Raw genomic sequence first — 25,555 nt, forward strand, 5'->3', positions numbered from 1 at the left:
AGAGTAAAGGAAAAGTGATAGCAGCAGGCTAAAATCATAATTTCCCAAATATATTCCACTAATTTAACTCCATATTTGTCAGCCTGTGTATGAAATGCACATACAAACCTATGCTAACATGTAAAATGTAATATCACTGCTTCTAGTGGAGATAAGAGGCGACTGCCACAAACAACAGCAGGGTGACGCACACCTACATGACTAAACACATTCCTCACACTCTTTTCCTTTGTTTTATTTCATTCTCTCCACCAAACAGAAACTATAGACAGATACAGTACATGTTGTGCGTGTTATTTACCTTGAACCGATCGCTAACTCCTCTTTCCGGCTGAATGAGAATGTGGAGAGAACGCCAACGCAGGGCATTTAGTAGAGGCCAAGTACACAATGTTGGTCAGGTACCAGCACATTAAAGCTAGCTGCTTGGGAGGCAGCATGGGGAAAGCAGGCAGCGTGGGGTCAAGGGAGGTATAGAGGCTAAAAGAAGAATGGCCCATGTCAAACCTTTTTGAGGCCATGCAATGAAATGCAGGAGCCAGACCGGTTTATACTGTATGTGATTTTTTTGTAGAAAAGTGGTGGAGTGAGCAAACTTTGGAGGCCTGAACTTTCCTTTAACTTCTTCCTTAATTTTCTCTTATGTTTAATTTCCTCTCAAGAAGCTTCTAAGTTATTAAAATAGTTATAGTTCCACACTGTATGTTGTTTAACCTGAAGTTTTATTTAAGATTATACGTAAAAAATAAACGAAACTGTTTTATAAGGGTGCTTCCTGACAAGACAATTTTATTTAAATTGCCAAAAATGTAATGATAAATAGAGTGACTCCTAGCCACAAATTGATTTGAAAAGACAACATTTGTGTCCAGGCGTCTTTTCATCGACAGCCAGATTAACAAATTTGTTTAACAGTATACAATTCTATCTATCCTTAGACCCTAAATTTGGTTGGTTAGGCAAAAACTTCCATACTTTGTGGTTTTAAGGTATCCTAAAGTTATCAGTATGGAGGTCAGAAAGGTTCTAAATCAGGAGAACAGAAGCAGTGGGGTCAACTAAATCCATCTGTAAACAGGAAGTGAAGATCAGCCCTTTGTTTAGTATGTGCCCCTAACCTCTGACCCCGATCCGGGTGGTTGTTATTACAACTGACAACTATGGAGGTGACATATGTCTAGCAGACTGCAGCTCTTCATTCCTACTGGCCTTCTAGGGGAATAGGGGAGGGGCAGGTTATAAAAACGAGGATAGAAAGTAGAAATCTAGTGACTGAAGTCTAGTGAAAAATAATGATTGTCTTGAAGAAAAGAAAATGTCTTTGGATGCAATTCAAGCTCGCATGAGTGACTTTATCTTCATCTAGTTCAGACTACTGCCGGGGGGCATCTCATCACTGCCAAAGCAAACTGGCCTCAGTATTGAAGTCACATCTCCAAACTGAGACTTTCAACCAGACTGAAGGATGCGGTGTAGGATAGCATTTTACGGCCCATCCTTTAGTGTAAGTATGTGTGTGAGTGTAAGTGTGTGTGCCCGCAGGGAGGACAACGCTGAAAAAGAGAGGAAAGGGCAGCAGCCAAGCATTCCCCACCACAGCCACCTGCCCGTATACTGGTAGTACTGGTAGTATGAAGCTCATTTCATAGACACACATTATTCCACCATCAACTATAATCCAGCACACATAAAAAACACACATAGTGATGCGTCCTGACATATGCAGAGCGTAAAAACATGAGCACATACACATGAAAGCCTACCTGCAGACATGCACGCACACACTGACACTTCAAACACACACACAGACACACACACACACAGACACACACACACACACACACACACACACACACACACACACACACACACACACACACACACACACACACACACACACACACTACTCACCATGATCTCATCCTGAAGCAGAGAAGCCACAGACAAGAAGACAAAGAGGAACCAGCAAAAAAGAGAAATCACTTAGAGGAATCAGGAGGCAACAAAAATTATAGACACCGAAAAACAAGAGCTTAAAAGAAGAAGATTAAGGAATAAAATGTGGGAAAACTAGAACATGCTTTCAGAGGGCAAAGTAGAATGTAAATCATGAGAAATGTGATTATTTTACCTCAGATATATAGTAATTTATCTGATATCGTGAAATATTTACAGAAGGTTCTGTAGGATTTTCAGTCTTGTTAGCGCGTTTGTCCATTGTCATTTAGCATATACCCAAAAATATTCTGGAAATTAAAGCCATGACAAAAGGCACAATAAGATACTTTGGGAGATCTGTATTTTTCTGATTTCCTAACATTTCGACCGTTTTTTAAAACACTTTGGATTACTTACTAAAATAAAAAAAACAGTCATGTGTATTGCATAATTGTATGCTACTATGTGTACTTTGATGCAGTTTGAGATCCAGATGAGGATTAAAAATTGAAAACATTTTTCCATTATTAAAATGATGATTGTGTAACCTGTAGCCAGAGTGCTTTCTATTAGATATAAATATGATTGTTGGGACTATCATTCAGGATTCGACAACTGCTGTCCATTAGTGTGTAACATGTACAAGAGCTGTACAGGGCTGCATTGTTTAAGATATGGACTGTTGCCCAGGGTAACAAGATACTGTGTAACTGTGCTACATTTAGCGTGGGCAAAATAGAGAGCTGAGTGCTAACCCTCTTGTATACAGTCCATGGTGCTAACAGAATAAGGCCTTAGGGAAGTTCAGATGTCATGTTGCTGGACAACACACGAAACACATTGGAGGAATTCAGTCTGGAGTCGTGTTTTTGTATCTGGACTGTACCTTCACCTATAAAATGCAGTATTACCTGTCACATAAAAGTGACAGACTTTGCTGGACATGATGGTGTGTTTAGTTTTATCAAAGTACCTGGTTGCCAGCTGCTTTCTTCTTGTTCATTTGGTTGATCCTCTGCTGAGCGCTGCACAACAAAACACATCAGGAGAAACTTGATTTCTGCACTGCAAGTGCACATGAACTGGTAAATCTTTAAGCAGTAAACACCACCGTGACTGTAGTTCTTTATTCTCTATAATAGAGAAGACGAAAAGACACAGAAACTTACTTTGCAAATCCAATAAAGTCCTCATGGTTGGTGTTCATGTAGGACAACTCAATGTCTATCAACAGCAACACCTGAACAGAGAGAAAGAGAGCTGGTATCAATGAATGCACATTTATTGATAGTATTTAAGAGCTTCCAAAGGTTTGGGGTTTTACATTGATCGTGTGTGCTAAGCTCACATTCAAATATTTCATGTCTTGTTGGTGCACGTTTGCATATTGTTGTAATGCTATCATTCAAAACTACAACTACCACAAATAATTTTGACAAAGTAAACTTATTTTTGCTTTTACAATGCTGCTTTGGAGTTAAGTTGCCACTGTGTGTAAAATTCTCATTCTACACATTTCATTCATCTTTCAAATTATTCTGGTGGCATACGTATGTCAAAAAAGTAAACAATCCCGATGAACAACTAGTGCAGTTAATGTTTGAATACATAATCCACACAAAAATACAATATAACATTCCCAAAAATGTTACAAATTACAATATACGCTGGAAAGTACACCAATTAAAAAAATATATTATATATATATATTTATTTATTTTTTATGTGTTACCTGGGTCTTAGTGCGGTTTTCTCTGTCCCTGATGTGCTGGGTGACGATTCTCTCCATCTCCTCTCTCAACTGGGGATACTGAGCCAGCTGTGAGAACAGAGCACAGTGGGTAGGTAGCAAAAACGCACATGCCAACTATCACAAATCTACATACAGACTTCAGTAAATCCACTACAATTCTCATCTCACTGAACCACAACACAAAGTTTCACCAATACAACAAATTACGTAACATAAACATAAATAAACAGGTTATGTTATGAGGAGTTTATCCCAGACTCAGCTCTACTCTCTGCACACGATGACTAGTTGGGTGGATTTTATGTGCTAAATGTCTATTTGTTGGAAACATGTAACGAATGCAGAAGAATAGTGCAAAGTCTGTGATATTACCACACAAACAGAATAAACAATGTTTCTGGCAGAAAAGCTTCTTTTTCCCAGCACACTGTGGGTCTTTTTTTCCATGAGCTCATTGCAAACCCACGAACGGAGACATTGGTGGGCCTCCAATGTGACACAAACACATTTGGAGAAATGTGGGGAAAAAAGAAAAATCTAAACCAAAAATCAAAGCGTAGGAAATAAAAATCTACGCTGTTTTCTTGCAAGTTGCAATGCATCTTTCATGTCTGTCAGATGGTTTTGGTGAGTGGATATCAGTAGACTGCTTGTGCTCAAGTTGATTTACTGCTTCCTGGATTTGGTTCAATTACAAAGCAGACAACATCCATAATGAATAGAGGGCTGCGGGAATGAGTGCCATAACCCGGAAATGTGTTCGCATTTTTGCACTTCTGGTTCCCTCATTTCAAAGTCAACCAGTTTTTTGAATAGGTTTTTGGTTAGATGCCTGAAATAAGGTCTGTAGTAAACACAAGCTTGAGAGATTTTAATGTTTTGCTCTACGATATGAAATACATTAGTAAACAAAAACAAACGCTGCTGAATTTTGAGGTAATTTTGCTTAAAAAAGGTGGTTAACAAGTTGCTAAATGAGATTACAAAACCTCATCATATATCATACATTATATACATATACATTACAGCCTCGTTGTGTAATACCTGCAACCATGGTGTGGTTCATGTTTAGCCTAAAGTTTTTTAGTTCTGCTGATTCACGCTTCAAAAATCCTAAAAGTGGTGCTCATTTGTGAAGATCTTGCTGAACAAAACCTGTAAGTATCATAAGCTTGTGTTTGCTTATTATGTGATCTTTGTTGCCCTCTGTAGATGCTCTATTATAGGGACACACTGTTAAAATAATTGTCAGTGTGTTTGTCTGCTCTAAGTACCTCACCAACAAGAGGTGAAGATGCTGACTTTTTACCAGGTACCTGTAGCTTTAGTCTCAGTCTTTTAGCACGATATTATGTATGCATAATTAAAACCATTTTACATGGTTCATATTAGAATCAGCTTGTAACATAAAAAGACAGCTGGAATGAATTACTAAAATATAAAAGCAGTAATAAAGGGGCTTATCAATTATTCAAATAAGTCTTGGTTGAAATGATATTCCAGCCAACATATTCTTAACTGTTAGGGACAATCACATGCAAGGTTTGAAAAATTATTATTATTTTGTGAAAGTTATATAAAGGTTCAGTTTTCATAATTGTGTAAAAACAGCTACAGATCTGTTTTGTAAGAGCATACATTTACAGCACCTGGTTATTTAAATTTGTTGACAGTTTAGTCAAATAAGTCATTTGAATTTTTGGAAATATGTGACGTTATACCATCAAAAATTGTCCATACTAACTCATTTGATGAGGAACACCATCTCACAAAAAAATTCTCTCCAATATTAGAAAATTGTGAAAAACATGAAAATAAAACATTAACAAACAAAAACCAATAACTTGTGGATGAAAGCAACTTAATGTATGCTACTGGAAAGGTGCATTGTAACTTGAAGACAGTCCAAGGCTGTCAAAATCTGGTGATGTGTTCAGTGTCTTAAAAATGACACAGAAGCACAAAGCTAAGAAAAATAAATGGGTTTTTTTTTTTTCAAACAAGGCAGCAGGCAAAAGCACTAACAGTAATTTACAGATTGACATGCAATGCAAAGGAGCAGGGAGGGAGGGATGAGAGAGAGGATGATGGAGGAAGACTTCAAACTGACCCCTTTGTGGATTTTCCCAACCACTGTATATTATAATACAGTATCTTTAAATACAGTTTGTCTCTGAAAGTGAAATCAAGATAAAAGTGTGACAGAGAAGAGAAATCCAAAGGAGGTCACGCTGTCTTTTGGTCATTTGCTTTGCAAGGAAGCAGCCGGCTCAAAGGGTTAGAGGAAGACAGGATGGATAGGACAATAGAGAAATAAAAAGAGAAACAAAGAGACGCTCGAAATACGTCAGCTGGTCGGTGAGTGGAACTACACAATAAGTCAATCCACTGTATTAAATCATACTGACAAAGACAGAAACAAAAATGATTTTAACTAACTTAAATCAAAAAGGAATTTCAGACATCATGAGGTCAAATATGAAAGAAAATTATCTAACATGCAGGTTGAGAGGCAACAAATTGTCAATATAAGGCCAAAAACTGTCAGAAGACAATATTGCAAGGCAGACTAAATGGTTACATTAGTAAGACTTGGAGTGAGGATAGACCGATATCTGCTGGCTAAAGTTTATGACCAATGAAATTCCTGCAAAACTTATGACATTCCAAGCAGCCTCAGCTTCACTTTGTCTTTAGCAGTGATAAGCAATTCTTAGCATGCTAATGCTCTAAACTAAGATGATGAACATGTTAATATACCTGGTAAAAACCATTGCATAACATGTGGACCAGCTGACGTTAACATTTTGCTCAGTACAAGCTAAACCTCACAGAACCACTGGATTATAGATTCTTGCTTTGGAACATTTGAGGGATAAATTATATCAGTCAACATCTATCATATGATAGTTTTTAGGTGCAGTCTTTGCAGTACCGTTAAAAGCGATATTGTTCATTAACAGCAAACCTCAAATTCTTTAATGGTTGATTATATTACATTTGACTCTATTTGCAAGCAAATTATCTGGCTTAGTATACTTTTGATGGGTGTTTACATTTTGATGTTAAACATAGCACCTAATTTACTGTGAGTGTTAATAAAAAAAACATGTGGTTCAAAGAAGAAAAGAGAAGGGATTTATAGGGAGAATAACTCCCTATAATAGAACTTGTTATATCTGTCTAAATATCAGAGTCAGTTTAGCATATAAATGGTACTTATTAAAATACTATAAAGAATACTGCCATTCAGGCCTGTTTTTTTCTCTCATACATCTCAATACTTGAAAGCCAAAATGTGACACCAGCCATCGGTCTACCCGTACCTGTGCATATAACAGATAGTGAAAGTGCTTTGGTTCTCTTTGGCATTTTTACCTTTTGACTACCCTTTCGTATGGTGGAGGTGAGTTCGCTCACAACCATATCTATACACTTCAGTGTGGGCTCCTTCAGCTTTTGGATCTGCTTTTTCACTATGGCCTCAAAGGCCAGGTCAGGGGTGAACAGCCCCGTCCTGTAGGGATAGGCAGGGAGCACGGGAGAGAGGAGTGAAAATAAAATAAAGACAAAAGAAGGGTGGAGAGAGGGGAGAAGTAAAAGTACCAAATGAAGAGTTGTAAGGAGTGAGAAATGGAAGGTGTGATCGGATAAACCAAAAGGAGTAAAAACCGATGGTGAGGGGAAATGGACAATAGACGGATGAGGAAGGTAAAAATTGGAGATGGAACGGAAGAAACAAGAAGATAAAAAGACAAGGAGAGGTATGGAAGAGGGGATAAACAGCACAGAAAGGAGGAAATGCAAGTGAGACATTTGGTTTCCCCTGAATGCATTCTACACCAGGACAGTTCTGGAGTCTCTCTATCAAAAAAGAGCAATCAAAGAGAAAAGAGAATAGAAAGACGAGGAAAAAGAGAGAGATCCCATCCTGCATGACTCCAACAGCCGAAAACGCCAAGCGATGTACCATGAGACCACAGCTGTGCACCCCAACATTCAGCCAGAACACCCTGATCCTTCCTAGAGTTGACCCTCTATTCCCCCATCCCTCCTTTGTCTCTGGCTTCCAACAGGAACGTAATCGTAACATTTATTATCCCAAGGCCTCCAGGTTGTTGCCGTCCAACAGCTGTTGAAATAGTTTGGTCACAGTGGAATCATTTGGATAAAGACTACTGCTTTTTCTTTGGCCACACTCACAAGTGTCTGTGGATGAGAGTGCGGCCACCAGAGGCCTCTTGAAGAGCAGTTAAAATAAAATAGTCATGCTCCTGTCTGCTGCAAGGTGCACAGCTGCGGCCTCTAACACAAGGAAGTCTGGACGCTGAGGTCATCCAATATCGCTGCCAGGTATTCTAAATAATTGACAAATCATGATACACGTGTATGCCTTTGTATTTAAGCACAGGTGGAAATATTATCTAAGTCAAGGTTCTAGAAGTAGAACTAAGACCATGTGATTTGAGGACTCCCCGAGTAAATGTATAGAAACAATTCCAAATCCCCTCAAACAGCTTACAACGAAGCTTGCACAGAGACGGCCTCAAGAGAGACAGGATGTGTCCCAATTCCACAATATATACCAGCTCTCAGTTGTGCACACAACTTATATGTGCAAACAAGATAATAGCAATAAGACAACATTTTGTCCAAACAAAATAATATCTTGTGCACACAAGATAATAACTTGTGTGCACAAGATGAAGAAAATCTTTCAGGGCTTCAGGAACTAGGAAAATCATTTAGCTTTTAATTAGTTCAAATAGAAATGGCATTAGCATTCAAAAGTACTGTATAGGTTTTATGTATGTCAGCGTACATATTGCACATTTCCTGTGTAGGAAGCAGTAAAGCACACTGACTTCCTGTTAACAAACTGCAAAAACAGTCAACTATGAGAGCATGTAGTACATTCTATTAGTACGTAGTGTGGAATTGGGACGCAGTGTAAAACATTCTAAAACATTCTAACTGAGGTCACTCATAAACTCAAGTTCTGAGCTGAGTCTGCTCTGACATTAAATCTTTTATGGGCAACCATATTTTGATGACCACTCAGCCTCCACACTTGTTTTCTTCAACACATTTTTCTACCACGGCCAGTCTGTCCAGCCAAACCCGTCTGAAGCAGAACAGTAGGCAGGCAGGCGGGCAGGTATACCGCAGCCCACCCTGCCCCTCCAGGTGTCCCCTCGCTGTCCAAAAAAACAACAACGAGGGCTGGAGAGAGCCAGGTGGTTACAGTAAAAGGGAGTGAACAGCGTAGGGACTTTGCAGAGGAGGGTTGGAAATACAAATTAAGTGCTATCCACTGTTTACTTTCATTTTTTTACCTTCTTGGTACACTGCCTAACCGTATTGACTAGCTCAGAAATGACCATGTCCACACATTTGGTGCAAGGCTCTTTAATCTTCCCAATCTGCCTTTTCACAATGGTCTCAAAGGCCATGTCCGGGGTGAAGAGGCCAGTTCTGCTCGACACAGAGAGAACCAGCCACAGGGCCCCAAAAAAAGAGGAGGATTGTGGAGAGAAAGAAAGAAGGAGGGAGGAGAGTTGGGTAAAGAGAAGAGTGTTAATTGTAAAGAATTACCCTCCGTTACTGAGCTTTCCCCAAAAATGTTAACAGACACAAATTAGACAGAAAGAGAGAGAGAGAGAGAGAGAGAAAGGGAATGGAGCTACAAATTCAAGTAATCTGGACTCAATTTGTAAATTTCTTCAACAAATATCTAGCCATTTTCCCTCAAGAGTTGAGAGTTAGTGTGTTAATGCAGACTGGCCGGTGTGTTATCCATTGAGAGACGAATGGGATCTCGCTTTGTAAAGAAAATGAAAAGTATTTAATTCATATCCATGGTGGATAACATTTTTTGGATTTAGGTTCTCGTTGTCAAAATGTCTTTCTCACAGTCCTGCAAATAACATATTCATGCAGTGACTTTAAATAGTGAATTCAATTTGTTTAAGATATGTTATTGGTGCAATTGCAGTAAGTGGTACAAGGACCAAACAAAAAAAAATGTTTTGTCCTTTTAGACGATTAAAAAAAAACCTAGGCACCCACCAACAAGGATGGAAAACCTAAGAATAATCAAATGGAAAAGCCACAAAGACAAATACGGTGCAACCTCATTTATCTCAGCATCTCATCGCAAATCTTCTCTAATTGTTCTGATGCCATTAGTATTCAACAGAGGTCTTTCTGATTAGATCAGTTAGATGCAAAGTCAGTTAGATGCAGTCTGGCCAGCAGAGGTGACAGAGATTGAGAGAGAGAGACAGAGAGAGAGAGAGAGAGAGAGAGAGAGGAAGCTGAAGTAAAGAGGGAGGGGAGCGGGGGTGGAGGGGTGAGTTGAAGGGCGGACGTGCCTGATTCCATGAATGTTCTTGATGGCGTAGCTGATCTCCTTGCGGAGCTCTTTCTCATCAAACTCCATCTGCAAACGAGACCACAGGGAGGATTGAGTATAGTTATACATTATTTCTCTCAACAAGCATAAATCAGTTCAACTTAATTCTTCCATTCTTTATTTTAAAACATAATGTCAGCTAATAACAAGTCAAAAGAACATGTTAAGAACCATTTAATTAAAACGCATATCCTTCACCTTTACTTAAATGTCTCTGCTGCTTTTATTTTGCGTATCATAAACACACTTCCTGCCAAACAGATTTACATTCTGTCGTATATTTTGTATCATTGGAAGTAGGATATATAAGCTGACCTACTATATTCCTAAAGGATCTGTTTTTATTTTATATTTAAAGTACCTCATTCATTCCCCCTTTCCTCAACAAAGTTTCTTATTTCCTTAAAAGCATGTATTATAAACATATAAAACATAATTATTTTATGAGTCAAGCTTCTAGTTTGGAAGCAACCTGCTCTGTTCTCTAAGAGGGAAACCTACGGGGGGGTTTCTGAGGCCTCAGTCTCAGGCAGTGAGATTTATATCCTCAGAGGGAGGATGAGAGAGGACGGAGGAGAAAGATGGATGAAAGGAGGGAGAGGAATGAAGAGACGGTTACGACTGAGAGAAAATGTGAAAAAGGATTGAACATATAAACGGGGGTTGAGGTAAAAGGGTTAGAGAGAGAGAGAGGTTGGGGGAGGTGGATGAAGGGAGGACAAGCTCGGGCTAAAGATGATGTGAAAGGTGAATAGAGAGGATGTGGGGGAGGGATGAAATGTGGATGGATATGATGACAGAGTGAGGGAGACAGAAGGAAGAAGGTGAGGTGGGGGAAGTGAGAGTGAAGGGACGACGACGGGAGAAGTAGCTGTTTAACTGTAAAGAGACACAGAGAGATGTTTGTCATGAAGGAAGTTATGCTTTTATGTAGGATTTTTTTTAACACAATCCATTAAACAGGGGTCCCTTTATTTTTGATGATTCACAGTATTTATTTCTTCATATAACCCTTCGCAAAAGCAGCTTTTATTTTGCTTTACGTCAAAATGAATCAGCACGGTCACTTAAAAATCTCTTTTCTGCAGACTACACTAGCTATAATGCAACACAAATAGAAAACAAAAAAAATGAGAATGACAAAATTCCCACAAGTCTGATAAATGTTTTAAGGGATTTGTGGGCTTCAGAATCGCTTGTGCATGAATATTTACAGCCATAGAACTGACGTGTTTAGGGTTTGGTGGAGGTGCCAAAGTCTGATGTTTGTTTTTATGGCAAAAAGCTGCCAGAAACAGTTTAATTTTGGCAATCCCTTCTATAACTTTGAAGGGTTACGATTTGTACTATATATTTTTTTAGATATCAGGTAGAGGGTGTTGCAGGTGTTTTTCAAAGTGGAGGATCCAAAGAAAATATTGGTGAAACTGGTAACAGTCTTACTTTAGGCATTATCCAACTTCCTTCCCCCAATAACAGTCTCTAAATAAAAGTGTCAAACCAAATCTCACACAAGTAAACAAAACATCTGGCAGACACACACACACCTTGACCAGTTCGAAGGGGAAGCGTTCATGGAAAATGCGATTGATCCTGGCACCACCTGAGAGCTCAGCTGTGTCTATCTGGTCCCCGGAGCCCTCTATACATTTCTCAAAGTCCACGGAGAACTGCTGCACCATCCTGCAGGGAGGCAGAGATATCAATGAATCTATTAGTCTGTTTCTATCTAACAGTCTTCTCCTGTTTCTACTCACTGAAGCAGAGCCTTGGTCTTGCGAGATGGATCGTCCGGTCTGAAGTTCTTGTATTCCTCCACCTCCTTCTCTATGGAGAGAAGCTGACTCTGCAGCTTGGCCCGCAGGCCTGGCAGGGTGTCCCGAATGTGGTTGGTAAGTTGCTGTGCAGTGTCAAAGGTCAGAGTTAGATCACTGGGAATATGGGGAATGCTTGAATTAGATTGCTGGAAAATACAGGCCCCATTAATGGACCTACCATAGTTGCCTGTGACTAATGCTCTCCCTCCATTTTGCTCTTTAACACACCTGATTGAGGATCTTTTGGAGGTAGGGGGTGCCCATACGGTCTGCCAGGTGTCTGTATGAAGGATGGGATAGGAAAAACTTCCTCTCAGCAGCCATGGCAGCATTGATGTCCTTCCTGCCATCAATATCTTTCTGGCTCCTGTTCACCACACCGATGTAGCCTGGACAGACAAGAGTCCCACAAACATTTACAACACAGTCTGAACATTGTGAGCCTTACAGAAAACTAGATCTAGCTCTTTTTTTTAAATCAATTCTTGGAATTTTTAAGAGCAGACTGGATCAGATTCAATACTTGGCCTGACTGAAAATTTGATTGGAAGATAGCATGGGACGCATTAGTGCAATCTGGGATTGTGCTGGGCTCTCTTTTATTTTCTACATAAAAACTGAGTTTGAACAGCCAAACCCCAAATGAACATCCCCTCTAGGACCAACCGCTTAAAATTTAGTTTCATAATGTTTAGCTGTGGAAAACCACACTTCAGGAGAAGTTGTATATAAAAAAAGAATATAGACGGAGGATAAATAGAGGAGAAAACGGAAGGAAGGAGGATGAATAAATGTCTGAATGTGTGTGTCCAAGTTTTAAAGACAGAATGAGAGAACTAGGAGAGTTCAGGTCACGTGGATCCTATTTCACCTCCCGTTAAGTTTTGTCATGCATCACTCGGTTAAAGGCTGTTTCATGCTCTATAACTAACGCAACTGCGAGCCAGCAGCCTTGTAAATGTGGACGTCCAGATTAGCCAGAGAGAGAGACGAGGAATAAGAAGAAGGAGGGGGACGTAGAAAAAACAAAGGACATGGAAAATATTCAAAAGCACATGCCTGGGTCCTAACCAAGTGCAAATGGAAAAGAAAAGTTCCACATCAGCACATTGCAATAAAGGGCAGCCCGCAAAATACATGCAAGCTCTTTTCCAACACAGTGTTTTTCTCTTTGCCTCCTTTGCTGCTTCTGCTCTTCAGCTCTTTCACCTTTCTGTCTGTCTTTTGATTTCTAACTCACTGTAGTTTTATCACACACTTCTCCTTCGATTACGTCTTTTTTCTTATTATTTTTTTCCAGTGTTTTTTTCGAGCATTGAAGATCTTTTAGTAAGAGCGCCTCACTACCACAAGAGGGAAACAGTGTGTCATTGTGCGGCCCCTGAAGTAGAGCGTGTCAGAGTGTGTGCTCACCCCTCCTGAGCGGGAGATGCTTATTCTCCAGAATGTCCTTAGCATCTGTCCCCTCGTCCATCAGGTCCAACTTGGTGATCACACCGATTGTCCTCATACCTACATGCACCCACACACACACACACACACACACACACCCATGATAACAAATCCTGAGAATGGAACTGAAAACTAAACAGAAAATAATTTCTAAAGCTGTAAATATATTACATTATTATTACATTACAGTCATTTAGCAGACGCTTTTATCCAAAGCGACTTACAGTCAGTAGTACATTACATATCATTCACCCATTCACACACTGATGACCATGCAAGGTGCCACCATCAGACTCTAACTAACATTCATGCAACATCCAGTCCACACCGATGGCAAGCCTTCGGGAGCAACTTGGGGTTAAGTGTCTTGCCCAAGGACACATGATTGGAGAACTACCTTGCTCTCCACTACGCCACAGCCACCACGTGCAAAATACCCACAAACATTGATGCTAGTTGTATTAGCATTAGCATATTTAGATAATTTAGTTAAGAAGTTAAGGAGCAATATCAAAATGTAAAAATACTTCAGTACAAGAAAAAGTCCTGCACTTAATTAAATCTAAGAAGTAGTGGTAAAACTTATTTTAAAAAGTGTATTATTGTTTAGATGCATTTGTGTGTTAGCAAGATTTCAATGTCATAGCTGGTTAAGGTGGACCCAATTTTATTTACCTTTAATACAGTAAATAGCATTGATTTGTATTCAAAGTTATTAAGTGCTTCACAGTAAAAGGAGCTAAATTGAAAATAACAAACAGACAAAAAAACGAAATGAAATGGAAAGAAGTGACGTGAAACAAACATTTATATATGTATATATATAAAAATATATGAGTTTGGAAGCCCAAATGCACATTTCCTTTAGTGTTTGGTGGGTTACAATATGTATGTGTATGTGTGTGTGTGTGTGTGTGTGTGTGTGTGTGTGTGTGTGTGTGTGTGTGTGTGTGTGTGTGTGTGTGTGTGTGTGTGTGTGTGAGTGCATATACTCACCCTGAGGGTCGACCTCTTTGGCAATCTTTAAAGCATCAGAGTTGGCCAGATCAGAGTTGGCCGGGGACACAGCCAGCATCAGGCAGTTCTCCTTGGTGACAAACTGCATCAGCATTTCTCTAATCTGGGCCTCGATGTCTGCAGGCTGGTCGCCCACCGGCACTTTGGTCATCCCCGGCAGGTCCACCAGGGTCAGGTTCAGGACTGAGAGAAGAACAAGGAGCAGGAGAAGCAAAGCAAACAGAAGAAAGCTTCTTCAGATGCATTCCTGCCAAATAAAAGGCTTGGTGGTTCATAAATGATTGATGTTAGACAAAAACAAGTCGTCCCAAACTAGTATCTGTGTAGGAATAGAGTTTTGTCAGCCTCACCATTAGGGGAGTAGACACGCAGGTTGATGGGCACAGGGGAGATGCCCCTGTTGGCCCCGGTGATGCGGTCAGTCTCGGCCTCGATCTCCTGCCGGACCTCATCAAAATCCACAAACTTTTTGCCCTTACAGTGGAGGAACTCAGCATATTCTGGAAGAAACAGTAAAAGAGACAATTTAATGAAAGTGAAATTGTAGAGAAAGGAAAGAGATCAATTTTAACTATTTTCACCTGGAAAATAATGGCAATTTTCTCACTTCATGGCAAATATTGATGGATTTTGTAACTTTATTATCATTTACCTCGATTTGAGTTTGAGTCAGCTATACGTTTTGGAACTACTGGTGACATAATTTGAGGTTTTGGGGGTATTGAAACAGGAAGTTTAATGTTGTCATGTATTTAGGCAGTTAGCTGTGGTACTGTTTTATTAGCCTCTTGTTGTGTGGTATGCCGAATTAGCAGTTGCTGTTTGCAATGTACCCCACAGACTTACAGACAACTATCGCTAGATTACATCAAAGACTTGATGGGTTACAGTTTAGAGGGAATAGTGGAGGTTTGAACCTGTAGGAGCCAACAGCTATGTCTTTACTGTTGTCTCCTTCTAGGAAAAATCGAAATTATTTAAATGTGGAAATATCCATAGATGTTTACGGGTAAGATGTTTTTACCTGTGGGGCAGTTCATCAGCTGCAAAACCAAAGGACGACGAGTCACAATGCCAGAACCACGGGGAAGGAAATCCCTGTAACACAACAGACAGACAGCATAGAAGATGGTCAGTAAAACGAACAACAATGTGGAGAAACAAAAATATGAATCTGCAAATGACACAAACACAACAGAACATGAGTCAGAGACTCTGGGCTGGAATTATATGCAAAGTACAGACAACAAGCAAGTGTAAATGTGTGGGTGTTTGTGTGAGCAGTGCAAAGCTGAACAACAACAAATCCTCCCACAACAGCTAAGGTCCCACCAGGCTAAATGGCCTTTTGATTTACTGCAGTGCTTTTTCATAGGGGTACATATGACAGAAGGAAAATGGTTAGGAAATATGAAGAAAAAAAACAGAAATGTTCTGAAGGTATGTCCTGGATAACCCAGAATTTTCTTTAGAGTTTTATGTCAATTTTCTTTAGAGTTTTCGGCGCAGGCTGAAAACTCACCTCTTCAAGAAGTACTACCCTGAGCCTTCCTCGTAGCACTTATTGCATTCGTATTAGTTGTTGCACTTATTGTATTCGTATCAGTTCGCTGCACTTATTGTATTGGTATTCGTTTATTGCACTTATCCTATTCGTATTAGTTTGTAGCACTTATTGTATTCGTATTAGTCTGTTGCAATTATTGTTTTCGTAGTAATTTGCCTCTGCACTATACTTTTGCTCTGGTTTATGCTTTTAGATGCTTGTTTAAGAAAGTAGATGCACTTATGACTTCTGGTGACTAGTAGTTCTCTTGAATACCTATGTTGAATACACTTCCTGTAAGTCGCTTTGGATAAAAGCGTCTGCTAAATGACTGTAATGTAATGTAATGTAATGTCACTATCAAATATGTGTCTGAGGTTGTGTGTTTGTGACTGTGTGTGTCAATACAGAATTTTTTTTTTTATGAACATAACACTTTCCTTGGGGGTGTTCAGCTGCTTATGCAACATCGTAGTCAACTTGCCTCTGGTACTGTGTCCTCCTCAATCAGCTGACTGGACAGTCAGCTGGTTGAGGACTTATTCAGTGAGGCATGATGTGTGTTTGTGTGTGTGTGTGTGTTTGTGTGTGTGTGTGTGTGTGTGTGTGTGTGTGTGTGTGTGTGTGTGTGTGTGTGTGTGTGTGTGTGTGTGTGTGTGTGTGTGTGTGTGAGTGTGTGTGAGTGTGTTTGTGTGCAGCAATAAGAAGGGGCTGTTGGAGACACGTACTGTAGTTTTCAATCTCACATTGCATAACAGCAATTTGTTAGCTTGTCTTGCTTTTATCATACAACATACAGCATTGTATTCAAATTATACAACGCTTATATAAATTCTTTATGTATTTATATATGTATTACTTTTCAGTAAGAGTTAACAACTGAACGACATAAATAGGAAAAAATGAGGCCTCTGTTTGAACCTGAAGCAAAGCCTGAGGCAGTTTGGATTCATGACTCAGCTGAACTGCTTTTGCTCGAAACTGTGACCTAAACCAGAAAAAGCTAATTCAGCAATTAGATGTTCATCATGAGGATCATGTTTAACCGCCACTGTGTCCCTGTACTAGATATTATTTTCAATTTATTTGTTTATTCTTTCTGAGTGCACAAGGTGAATACTTGGGAGTTACAATACAACGACTCTGCTCAAATGAATAGTTCAACATTTTGGGAAATATCTGCTCTCTGCTAAGAGTGAGATATGAAGGTTGATATTACTCTCATGTCTCTGCACTAAATATTAAGCTGGAGCCAGTAGCTGGTTAGCTTAGCTTAGCATAACCAATGGAACCAAAGGGAAACAGCTAGCCTGGCTCTGTCCAAATGTAACTAAGTCGGCCTACCAGCACCTCTAAAGCTCACTAATTAACCCACTATATATTGTAAGTATTAAGAAAAACAATTTGACATTTTATGAGATGTTGGGTGCCACTCTACTGACTTTTACTAACCATAACTTGATGTCACACAAAGAGGACCCTAGTATTGGATCAGTACTTGGTATCAGCAGATCGATATTGGGAGACAAAAAGTCCTTAAAAATGTCCAACTTCACCTGTGTTGTTCTTTAAAACACAACATGAGATGAAGTATGTTGGTACTAGGGATCAAATAAAAAAATTAAAATAAAAGACCATTTTATTCAATAAAACAAAACAAATTGATTAAATTGATTGGACTGAAAATTGAAGAGAGATTTATAACCTCATAAAACTTCTGCAGATTTCATAATCCCCCCCCCCCCAGCAGGTCTTCCTCTCACTTCACTCCTCCTCTTCATCCTCCGGTAAAAATGCTACCACAAGGATCCTCGTAATAAGAGGAGAAGCCATGGCCACAATCAGCGTTTTACTAACACACACACACACGTAGATCAACATGTCCACTGCCATAATACTGGAAAAACTGTCTCTCTACTCACTCATCATTTACCTAATCATGCTGAGAGGGTGAGAGTCCCTCTACCCCCACCCTCCTGTGTTTTCATCCCCCCACTGTGAGGTGGGGAATGAAAACACTCACACTAGTGGGACAGCCAAAAGAACAGAGACCTCCCCCGCACAGAGGAGAGACATAGGAAACCAGACAAACTGCAGATATGTTTTTGCAACAGAGGGATTGAGCGTAGACAGCGACGGAGAATCTAAGAGAGATTTTAAGGTTATATCAAGATACCTTTAACAAGCACTTACATACAGTATAAGTGCACTCAGTAGTCAGGTGTCTGTCTAAAAGCATTTCACTTATAACAGAAACAACTTTAACCCACTTCATTTCATGATAACATCCAGGAAGATCTTCAGTTTGAGGGCTCTATATCTGGCTCCATTTATCTGGGTCCATTAGGGTTGGTTGATATTATAATATATACAATTTTGGTACAGTGTTAATATAGTCACAACTATCCTTTAAAATCTCTGGATGTATTGGGACGTTTTGCAAATCATTAAGCAGGATCACTTTAAAGCAATTTTGACATGATTTTTTCATCAATGTGGTACATTGATTTGTAAGATATTTAATTCAGTAAATTAACTAAAAATAGTTATTCCTGCCTGGTTATTTCACCCATTGACAGTTCCTTAATGGATTTTCAATGATCAATAATTCTGGATCGGGGGAGGTCACTGATGCACTGAGCATCAATGTTAGAGTGTCACCCAGTTGAAATCCGATTTATTTCTTTTATATAATTTTGTGTTTCAAATTCAAACGAAACAAAAAAGAGTTCATTGAATAAATGTTCAGCCACTGAATCATTCATTCATTCTTGAACATTACGCACACACACACACACACACACACACACACACACACACACACACACACACACACACACACACACACACACACACACACACACACACACACACACACACAAACATATCTAATTGGTGCCAGATGCTGTGGAGTAGTGACTCACTGCTTCTTTGTTGTGAACCGTACACATTTAGTGACGTACAAACAACACACACAGAATCAAAGATGAGAGCTCACCCACACAGAGATGACCTTTTCACCTAAGAGGAGTTCGCAGCTTTCATCAGTACAAATGGCACTTTCCATATAAAAAAAACCAAATTATTTTGTGTTCACATTTTTTTATTTGCTTTTGTGGGAAAATATGTTGAAGTAAGGTCACACTATATATTTCTTTTTCTTACTTTAAGGTTTCAAATGAATGAGTTAAATCAAGCATTTTTTATTCTTGGACTAGCTTTAAAATAAAAAGAGAGAATGAGCCCAATATTAGAGTGAGATGTAAACTGTTTGGGTTTGCCTTATTCCTTTCATAAAAATGTAATTCTTAAAAGATAGTTTTCATGTAGTAATAATAAGTCTAACAACTCAAACTCAACATGTTGCTCTGTTGGTGGATTCATGTGTGTATCATCATTTCCGATTCCCGGACACAGTCAGACATTAAGCCTCATTTAATCCTGCTCTAATGCACGCAGCAAAATTAGTGAACCATCACAACCAGGCAATTTCTCTTCCCGGCAGTGTTTGTGTCCCAGATGAGACTTCTTTTTGGTGATGAATTTAACAACCACGTATTGCTGTTAGCTACAGTGGAATATCCAATGAAACGGCTGGTTGCTAGATGGTGCACACCCAGATTAGACCAGAGCCAATGGGAGGATGTGTAGAAGGTAAACTGTGGCCCAAACAGAGATTAGTGATAATCCTCTGTAGCAGTGCCAGGACAAACGGTCTCCTCTCCTCTTCTGTCTTTCACTGACTTTTTTTTTCACTCTTACTGTGTCCATTCACTGTTTCTTAGTTTGCATCAGTCTCAAATATTTATTTTTTATATATCAAAATTGCCAAACTTCCAGCTCATTAATTGTGAGGATCTGCCACTTCTATTTTACTTATATGATAGTAAGTTAGGCTTAACATAAAGTGTTAAGGACTTTTTTGACTATTTTCTGACATTTTATAGACCAAACAATTAATCAATCAATTAATTGTCAGATTAATAGATGATGAATATATTACAGACCTGTTGCAGCCCTTAAATTAATCAAAGGAAAAACAGATGCAATGTTCAGAGACTGTTCCCAGTTCACTACATTTATTTGTTTACCGCTGGATTTATTTTATTGTTTTTTTTTAAAAGAATAAGGAAATGATGTATTAGTTAAATAGTTGTTCATTTCCTGAGTATTCTCTTGAAAGAGCTGCTAAAATAACCTAGATCAAGATATAAAGATCCATCCATCCATTTCTGTAACCTCTTAACCTTTACAGGGTCGGTGAGTGCTGGTTCCAGTCAGGTTGCCAGTCAATCACAGAACCAAAGATAAATAATTGTGATCATTAAAATTGACTGTAAATTGTACGCCGGTCTCTAATTGGAGATGCACCACTGAACACTGTCTCTCTTTTTCCCTATTATTACTACTATTATTACTACCACCTTTCTCTGTGGAACTTCACAGGAATCTTGCTAAAAAATGAACAGTTAAATGTGAGTTTCTTTCTAGGAAATGATCAGGAAACTATGGAATTGATTTGAACAGTTGCCTTCTAAAAAAAACCTCAGAAGAAACCTCAGAAAATATCCTTTCTATCCTATCCACTTTTAAGACACAACCTTTAAACTATAGGTTTCTACAGTGTTTATTTCAACATTTCATTTGTATGTAGGGTAGTTTATCTAAGGACACGCATTGTCCTCTATAAGTCATTACAGGACTCTCCTTCTCTGTGTTTCTATTTTACTCTCTCGTGCGTTTATTTGACAAGAATAACGGTTTTAATGAAGCACTGTGCTGGGCTTGTGGTTCACATGAGTGAAGCTGCTGCTACTCATCATAATGCTTCCGGCCATCTCTGTGTTATGTAATACATGAAACCAGCTATATATCATTAACTTAATCTCTGCGTGGGGGTTGGAATAGTGATGGCAGTAGGGAGATAAAAATCATCTGTCTTGTAGTTTTATGTTCCTGGTTTGTGCTAGTGCCAGCAGCAATCCCTGATGATAAGAGTGCTTTAGTCAGCTAAACTGCACGCCATGCAGCAGCAGCAGCTTCATACTGGCTTTGAGAACATCCCAGAAGAACGTCATACATTTTGTGAGCATTTTACTAATTTCTCCTTTTGCCTCAGCTATTGACCTACATCCATCAAAGTACTCATTGCAAAAAAAAACATGAACACCCATAATTTGATTTGTGCTAAAAACAAGTTAAACCTCCAATCAGAGGTGCAGCAACAAAAAGCCTTTATGGTTCTTTCTATAATCCATCATGGGGACAATAAACTGGGTTAGCCTTACATCTATCATAAAGTGGATATCATAAAAGGAAAACAACTGGAAAGTGATCATCTATGTATGCTCAGAATTTGTTGTATTTTAGGGGAAGCAGCTGTGGAGCTGATTTAGTATCAGTTGTTTTTGAAAGAGCTGTCCGTGGTGCTGAAAGTGGTTTAAGAAAAAACTTGCTCTTGGGAAAGTACACTTTGCTTTTGTAAACATCCATCCATACTAAATGTGCTGCATGTTGTAGAAAGATTAAACTCTTACACTGATCAGCGTTTTCTGTGACAGCCTTTCTTTGTACCTGTCTACTGTTTCTATTATCTACTCATTCTAATCAACATTTTCAGTACAAATATGTTTGCAAAAAAAAACTAATTGAAATGTTTCTCATCTATTTTCAGGATTATGATAATGGAACATATAGGTAAATACAGCTTTATACAAAATATATATAGTATAAATAAAACATAAATATATTATTTTTTCAAAAGCTACTACAAAGATATTTCTTTGAGAAGCGCTAATCCCAAAAAGACAACATGATGTAACTTGTAGTCGAGATAGATTCTGTGTTGTTATTTTGTTTTTTTCTCCAACTTCTGAGATTCAATGTCACACTTATTATGTTATAATGTTGAATTTAGTCAGATGTTAACATGTGGCCATACATCCCCACCTCCACTTGCACTGACCTGTGTTGGGCACTAAAGCTTTGTTTGAGCTAATTAGACTCATGGGATGCAAAAACAATGGGACAGACGCAGGATGGGAAACTGGGGTTGTGCTCGGTTTCAGATTGGTGAAACGTCTTCTTCACTGTTAAAATCACAGGCAGGATGATGGGACACAACCAGAAGATTGACGTAGAGGGAGGCTTGACCTGATAAGTCTACCAAAAACAAAGTTATACAATTTTGTAAAGCGGTTAATTGTTTCTTCAAGTCAATTATCCAGCGAAAATGCCGAACATTCACTGTTTTCAGATTCTAAACTGATTTGTTGCTTTTCTCTATTTTTGTGTCATTGTATATGTAATATCTTTGGCTGTTTGTGACTGTTTTGACTGTTTGAGTGTTCTGCACTTAGGGACATTTTCTACACTAAATAATAAATCGCTTTATTGAAAAATGTATCAAGCGATTAATAAATAATGAAAATAAGCATTAGTTGCAGCCCTAGAAAGATAATGTAAACTCCGCCCAAAAATAAACATACTGTATATCACACTTTATTCAAAGATATTAAAGGATAAGAAAATATGCTATTCATTCAAGAACAAATTAAATAAGAACAGTCCCAAAAGACAGCCAAACTTACATCTAAACTTGTCATTGTCTAAGACAAGAGAGCACATGAATGAAAACAATGAATGAAAACAAATATTGCAGTGACCGACATTATTTCAGAAGGCAGACCTTAAGATAAGTTGCTTGATAACTGTGTGCCTGTGTCTCTGTAATTGTCGTTTAACCTTGATGCTTTTACTTTGGAGCGAGAACTTTTATATTTTAAAGCAACAAAGCATCTTTGAGGTGAATTGAAATTGAACGAGACAGAAAAGGCTGAGAACGGGAGATTGGACTCAGGTGATAAACAGAGAACTGAACAATGACAACAAGGGAGACAGTAGACCCTCGTCAAGGACAAATTATCAAAGTTGGATCAAAAACCTCTGAAGGACAGACAATAAAGGGGAATAGATCAATTTGATTAGTGTCCTCAGATGTACTCTACTATAAGCACAGCATATCTCAACAGCCTGTCCACAACTAAGAGGTTGGCTGTCCTTGTCCCTGAGTCACAAATGCGAGGCATGCATCAAAATCTAATCCATCTGAGAGGACATTTGTCATAGTCCATCAGGAGTTACAGGAAACTTATTTCAACAAGGTCTGTATCAATCCTAAAGTTGCTCATTTCTGCCTTAATTCCACATCCACTTATATGCATTGTGAAATAATTGATGTAAATGTCTCTTTGCCTTTTATAAGGCTCCTCGGTATGGATTGTCTGTGCTAAAAGTAAGCAGCGACAGCAAACAAAGAGAGAACAATGCTGTTAGTTTTTATTAAAAGTGAAAAAAGGATTAAACAGTAAGCAGTTCAATAACAGTAAAAATGATTACAGTTCAAATAGAAAAATCCTTTTAAATGACTTTCTGAGTGGCGTCAATGTGAATTTCTGAATCAGAGACAGAGAGGGGGAAGATAGAGATGCAGAAAAGAAGCGGTGCGACATGTAAACACACAATACAGCGTGTTTTAAGTGTGTGTGTTGGTTTAGGCAAGATAACACAAACACATTGGACCATTGGAGGAGCGGGAGGATGGGAGGACCTGATTGACGTCACTGCAGCTGGACAAGGAGAGCAACAACATTAACACCCACAAATGCTGCATGACAGGATGCATACTGCAGCTTTTACTGACACGCACAAACAAACCATTTGGCATCTTTATTACTGTTAAATGTCCTTGTTGTGATATTTCAGTTTCTCCTTCTCTTCCTCCTGTAACAATCGTGTAATGCACTGGTCCCTCTCATAAGGCAGCATAATTAGGCACAAGCTGTTTCCATGACTACATGCTGGGTGAGTGCAGCAAAATGTGGCCCTTTGAAAGAGAGAGATTGCTTCAACGGTGTTTACTTTATATTGTTTTTTAATTAACTCATATTTTAAAAAGGACTTGCAGAAAGAGGCTGTAAAACAGGAGATAAAAGTAATAATAAATGCTGTCATCCAAATATTTGTTTATTTCTCTACTAGAAGGATATGTTTAAAACTAAGTAACATACAATAACTATAAACATTAAGAACACTTAAGTTTACTACTTTGTTTTATAAGTTTCAGTGTGTATTTCTGATATTCAAGCTTATTCAGCTTCTGATTTAAGGGGAACTCCACCAGTTTGACACATCAAAATGTGTTGCAGGTTTTAGGGGGTAAGCTACTGTTTTGTATAAAGCCTATTGTAGCTCAAGAGGGATCTGTCTAATATCTGATAAATTGACTTAAGTGAAAAGAAGAAGACATAGTGGAATAAAAAAAGACAAATCTGGTCAACTTTTTTAAACTGTCCATTGTGAGTCCAACAATATTATAGGACTGCAAAGCTAAATCAGTGGAGTATTCTTTGAAACCCCATAAATGGGACTTTATAAACCAAACGGATACGCCTTCCACAGGTAGCATCATGTGCAGAAGGCATGACTTGTAAATAGTGGGCATGCTCTACCTGCTACCTGATAAAATGGGGATTATCACTGTGACCATTAGGTGTTTACTATTTGACTCTACTGTCAAATAAATGTAAGAAATAGATTGAATGCGAAAAATCAGTTGCTGACCAGATGGATCCCTCTCAGTCCGGTGGGATAAAGGACATTTTGTCGTGTAATAGCAGGCCTGGCTTAGTGTGGGTTGCGCTGGCTTGGAGCCACAGTACGGATACAACCTGACCTTGCTTAAGCAAGAAAATACTGCTGAATCACACACCCAGTGCATCCAAGCCACCAGAAGTCTATGAAACCACAAAAAAAACCTCCAGATCAAGTGAAACACCAGCTACCGGACTGGCAAACAGTTAGCCAGTGACACCCCATGTTGTCGCCTGCATTCAGTAAGCTTCACTTACAGCATAAGCACTGGCGGACAGATGGATGAGCTGAGCTGGAAGGGCTCAAAGCTCAGGTGGACTCCCTCACTATCTCCCTCTTTCTCTCTCTGCAAGGTCATACTGCAGCATAACAGATCACATTTGCTTGCTTTGTTTTGTATCATCATCAGCAGCAGCAGCTGAAAAACTGTGCATGTTTGCAAGACTGAAACATATCTCCACACAAAAACACAACAACAATCATTTTGGACCCTTGCCTGGTCAGGGTTTAATGGTATGAGGACTACAAAACGGTTGCACTGCCACAGAAAAACAAACAGCAAATCCACCGAGCTGCCTGTAACTGTATCTGCTATACAGGAAGTCAGCATATACACTAACCCTGCCTCTATGATAGACGTCATTGAATTTATAATGATAAACATGTGCCAATTTTCTGTCATTTTAGACAAAATTATGAAGTGTAGAGGCTGACTTTCATGTGGTTTATCATATTAAGTCATTTAAAAGCAATTTGTGGTTCCCTGAATGCATCAGTGAACAGATGTACTTCACTGGGGATTTATGTAGGCCTAGCAAAATAATCTCCTCGCCTCGGTGTTGTGGCAGAAGACGGAGTGACAACACGATAAGACTGGTGCAAGGTGCAACGATTTGGACCGTCACAACGATGCGCGTGTGGCGGATTCAAACCTGCCTGAGAAGAAGAAGAAGAAGAAGAAGAAG

The 25,555-nt window shown here is 39.0% G+C and overlaps 1 protein-coding gene across 2 annotated transcripts in view; it reads right to left on the bottom strand.

The window, feature by feature from the left end:
* The window catches only part of dnm1a (dynamin 1a), a 47,321-nt gene that overhangs the window by 21,474 nt on the left and 292 nt on the right, over positions 1 to 25,555 (bottom strand). Inside the window, exons 2-14 of one of the 2 annotated variants that reach the window (XM_054611893.1) lie at positions 15,417 to 15,490; positions 14,743 to 14,892; positions 14,372 to 14,575; positions 13,337 to 13,435; positions 12,152 to 12,312; positions 11,864 to 12,006; positions 11,654 to 11,789; positions 10,066 to 10,133; positions 7,070 to 7,208; positions 3,671 to 3,757; positions 3,108 to 3,178; positions 2,912 to 2,963; positions 1,912 to 1,923 (exon numbers count right to left, since the gene is read on the bottom strand). In XM_054611893.1, the coding sequence (XP_054467868.1) occupies positions 1,912 to 1,923; positions 2,912 to 2,963; positions 3,108 to 3,178; positions 3,671 to 3,757; positions 7,070 to 7,208; positions 10,066 to 10,133; positions 11,654 to 11,789; positions 11,864 to 12,006; positions 12,152 to 12,312; positions 13,337 to 13,435; positions 14,372 to 14,575; positions 14,743 to 14,892; positions 15,417 to 15,490 (1,396 nt within the window). Of the gene's footprint in view, positions 1 to 1,911; positions 1,924 to 2,911; positions 2,964 to 3,107; positions 3,179 to 3,670; positions 3,758 to 7,069; positions 7,209 to 9,027; positions 9,167 to 10,065; positions 10,134 to 11,653; positions 11,790 to 11,863; positions 12,007 to 12,151; positions 12,313 to 13,336; positions 13,436 to 14,371; positions 14,576 to 14,742; positions 14,893 to 15,416; positions 15,491 to 25,555 lie in introns of both variants that reach the window. The other variant, XM_054611892.1, reaches the window with a different exon arrangement.

The sequence above is a fragment of the Anoplopoma fimbria genome, chromosome 14, assembly GCF_027596085.1.
Source record: "Anoplopoma fimbria isolate UVic2021 breed Golden Eagle Sablefish chromosome 14, Afim_UVic_2022, whole genome shotgun sequence".
Classification (NCBI taxonomy): domain Eukaryota; kingdom Metazoa; phylum Chordata; class Actinopteri; order Perciformes; family Anoplopomatidae; genus Anoplopoma; species Anoplopoma fimbria.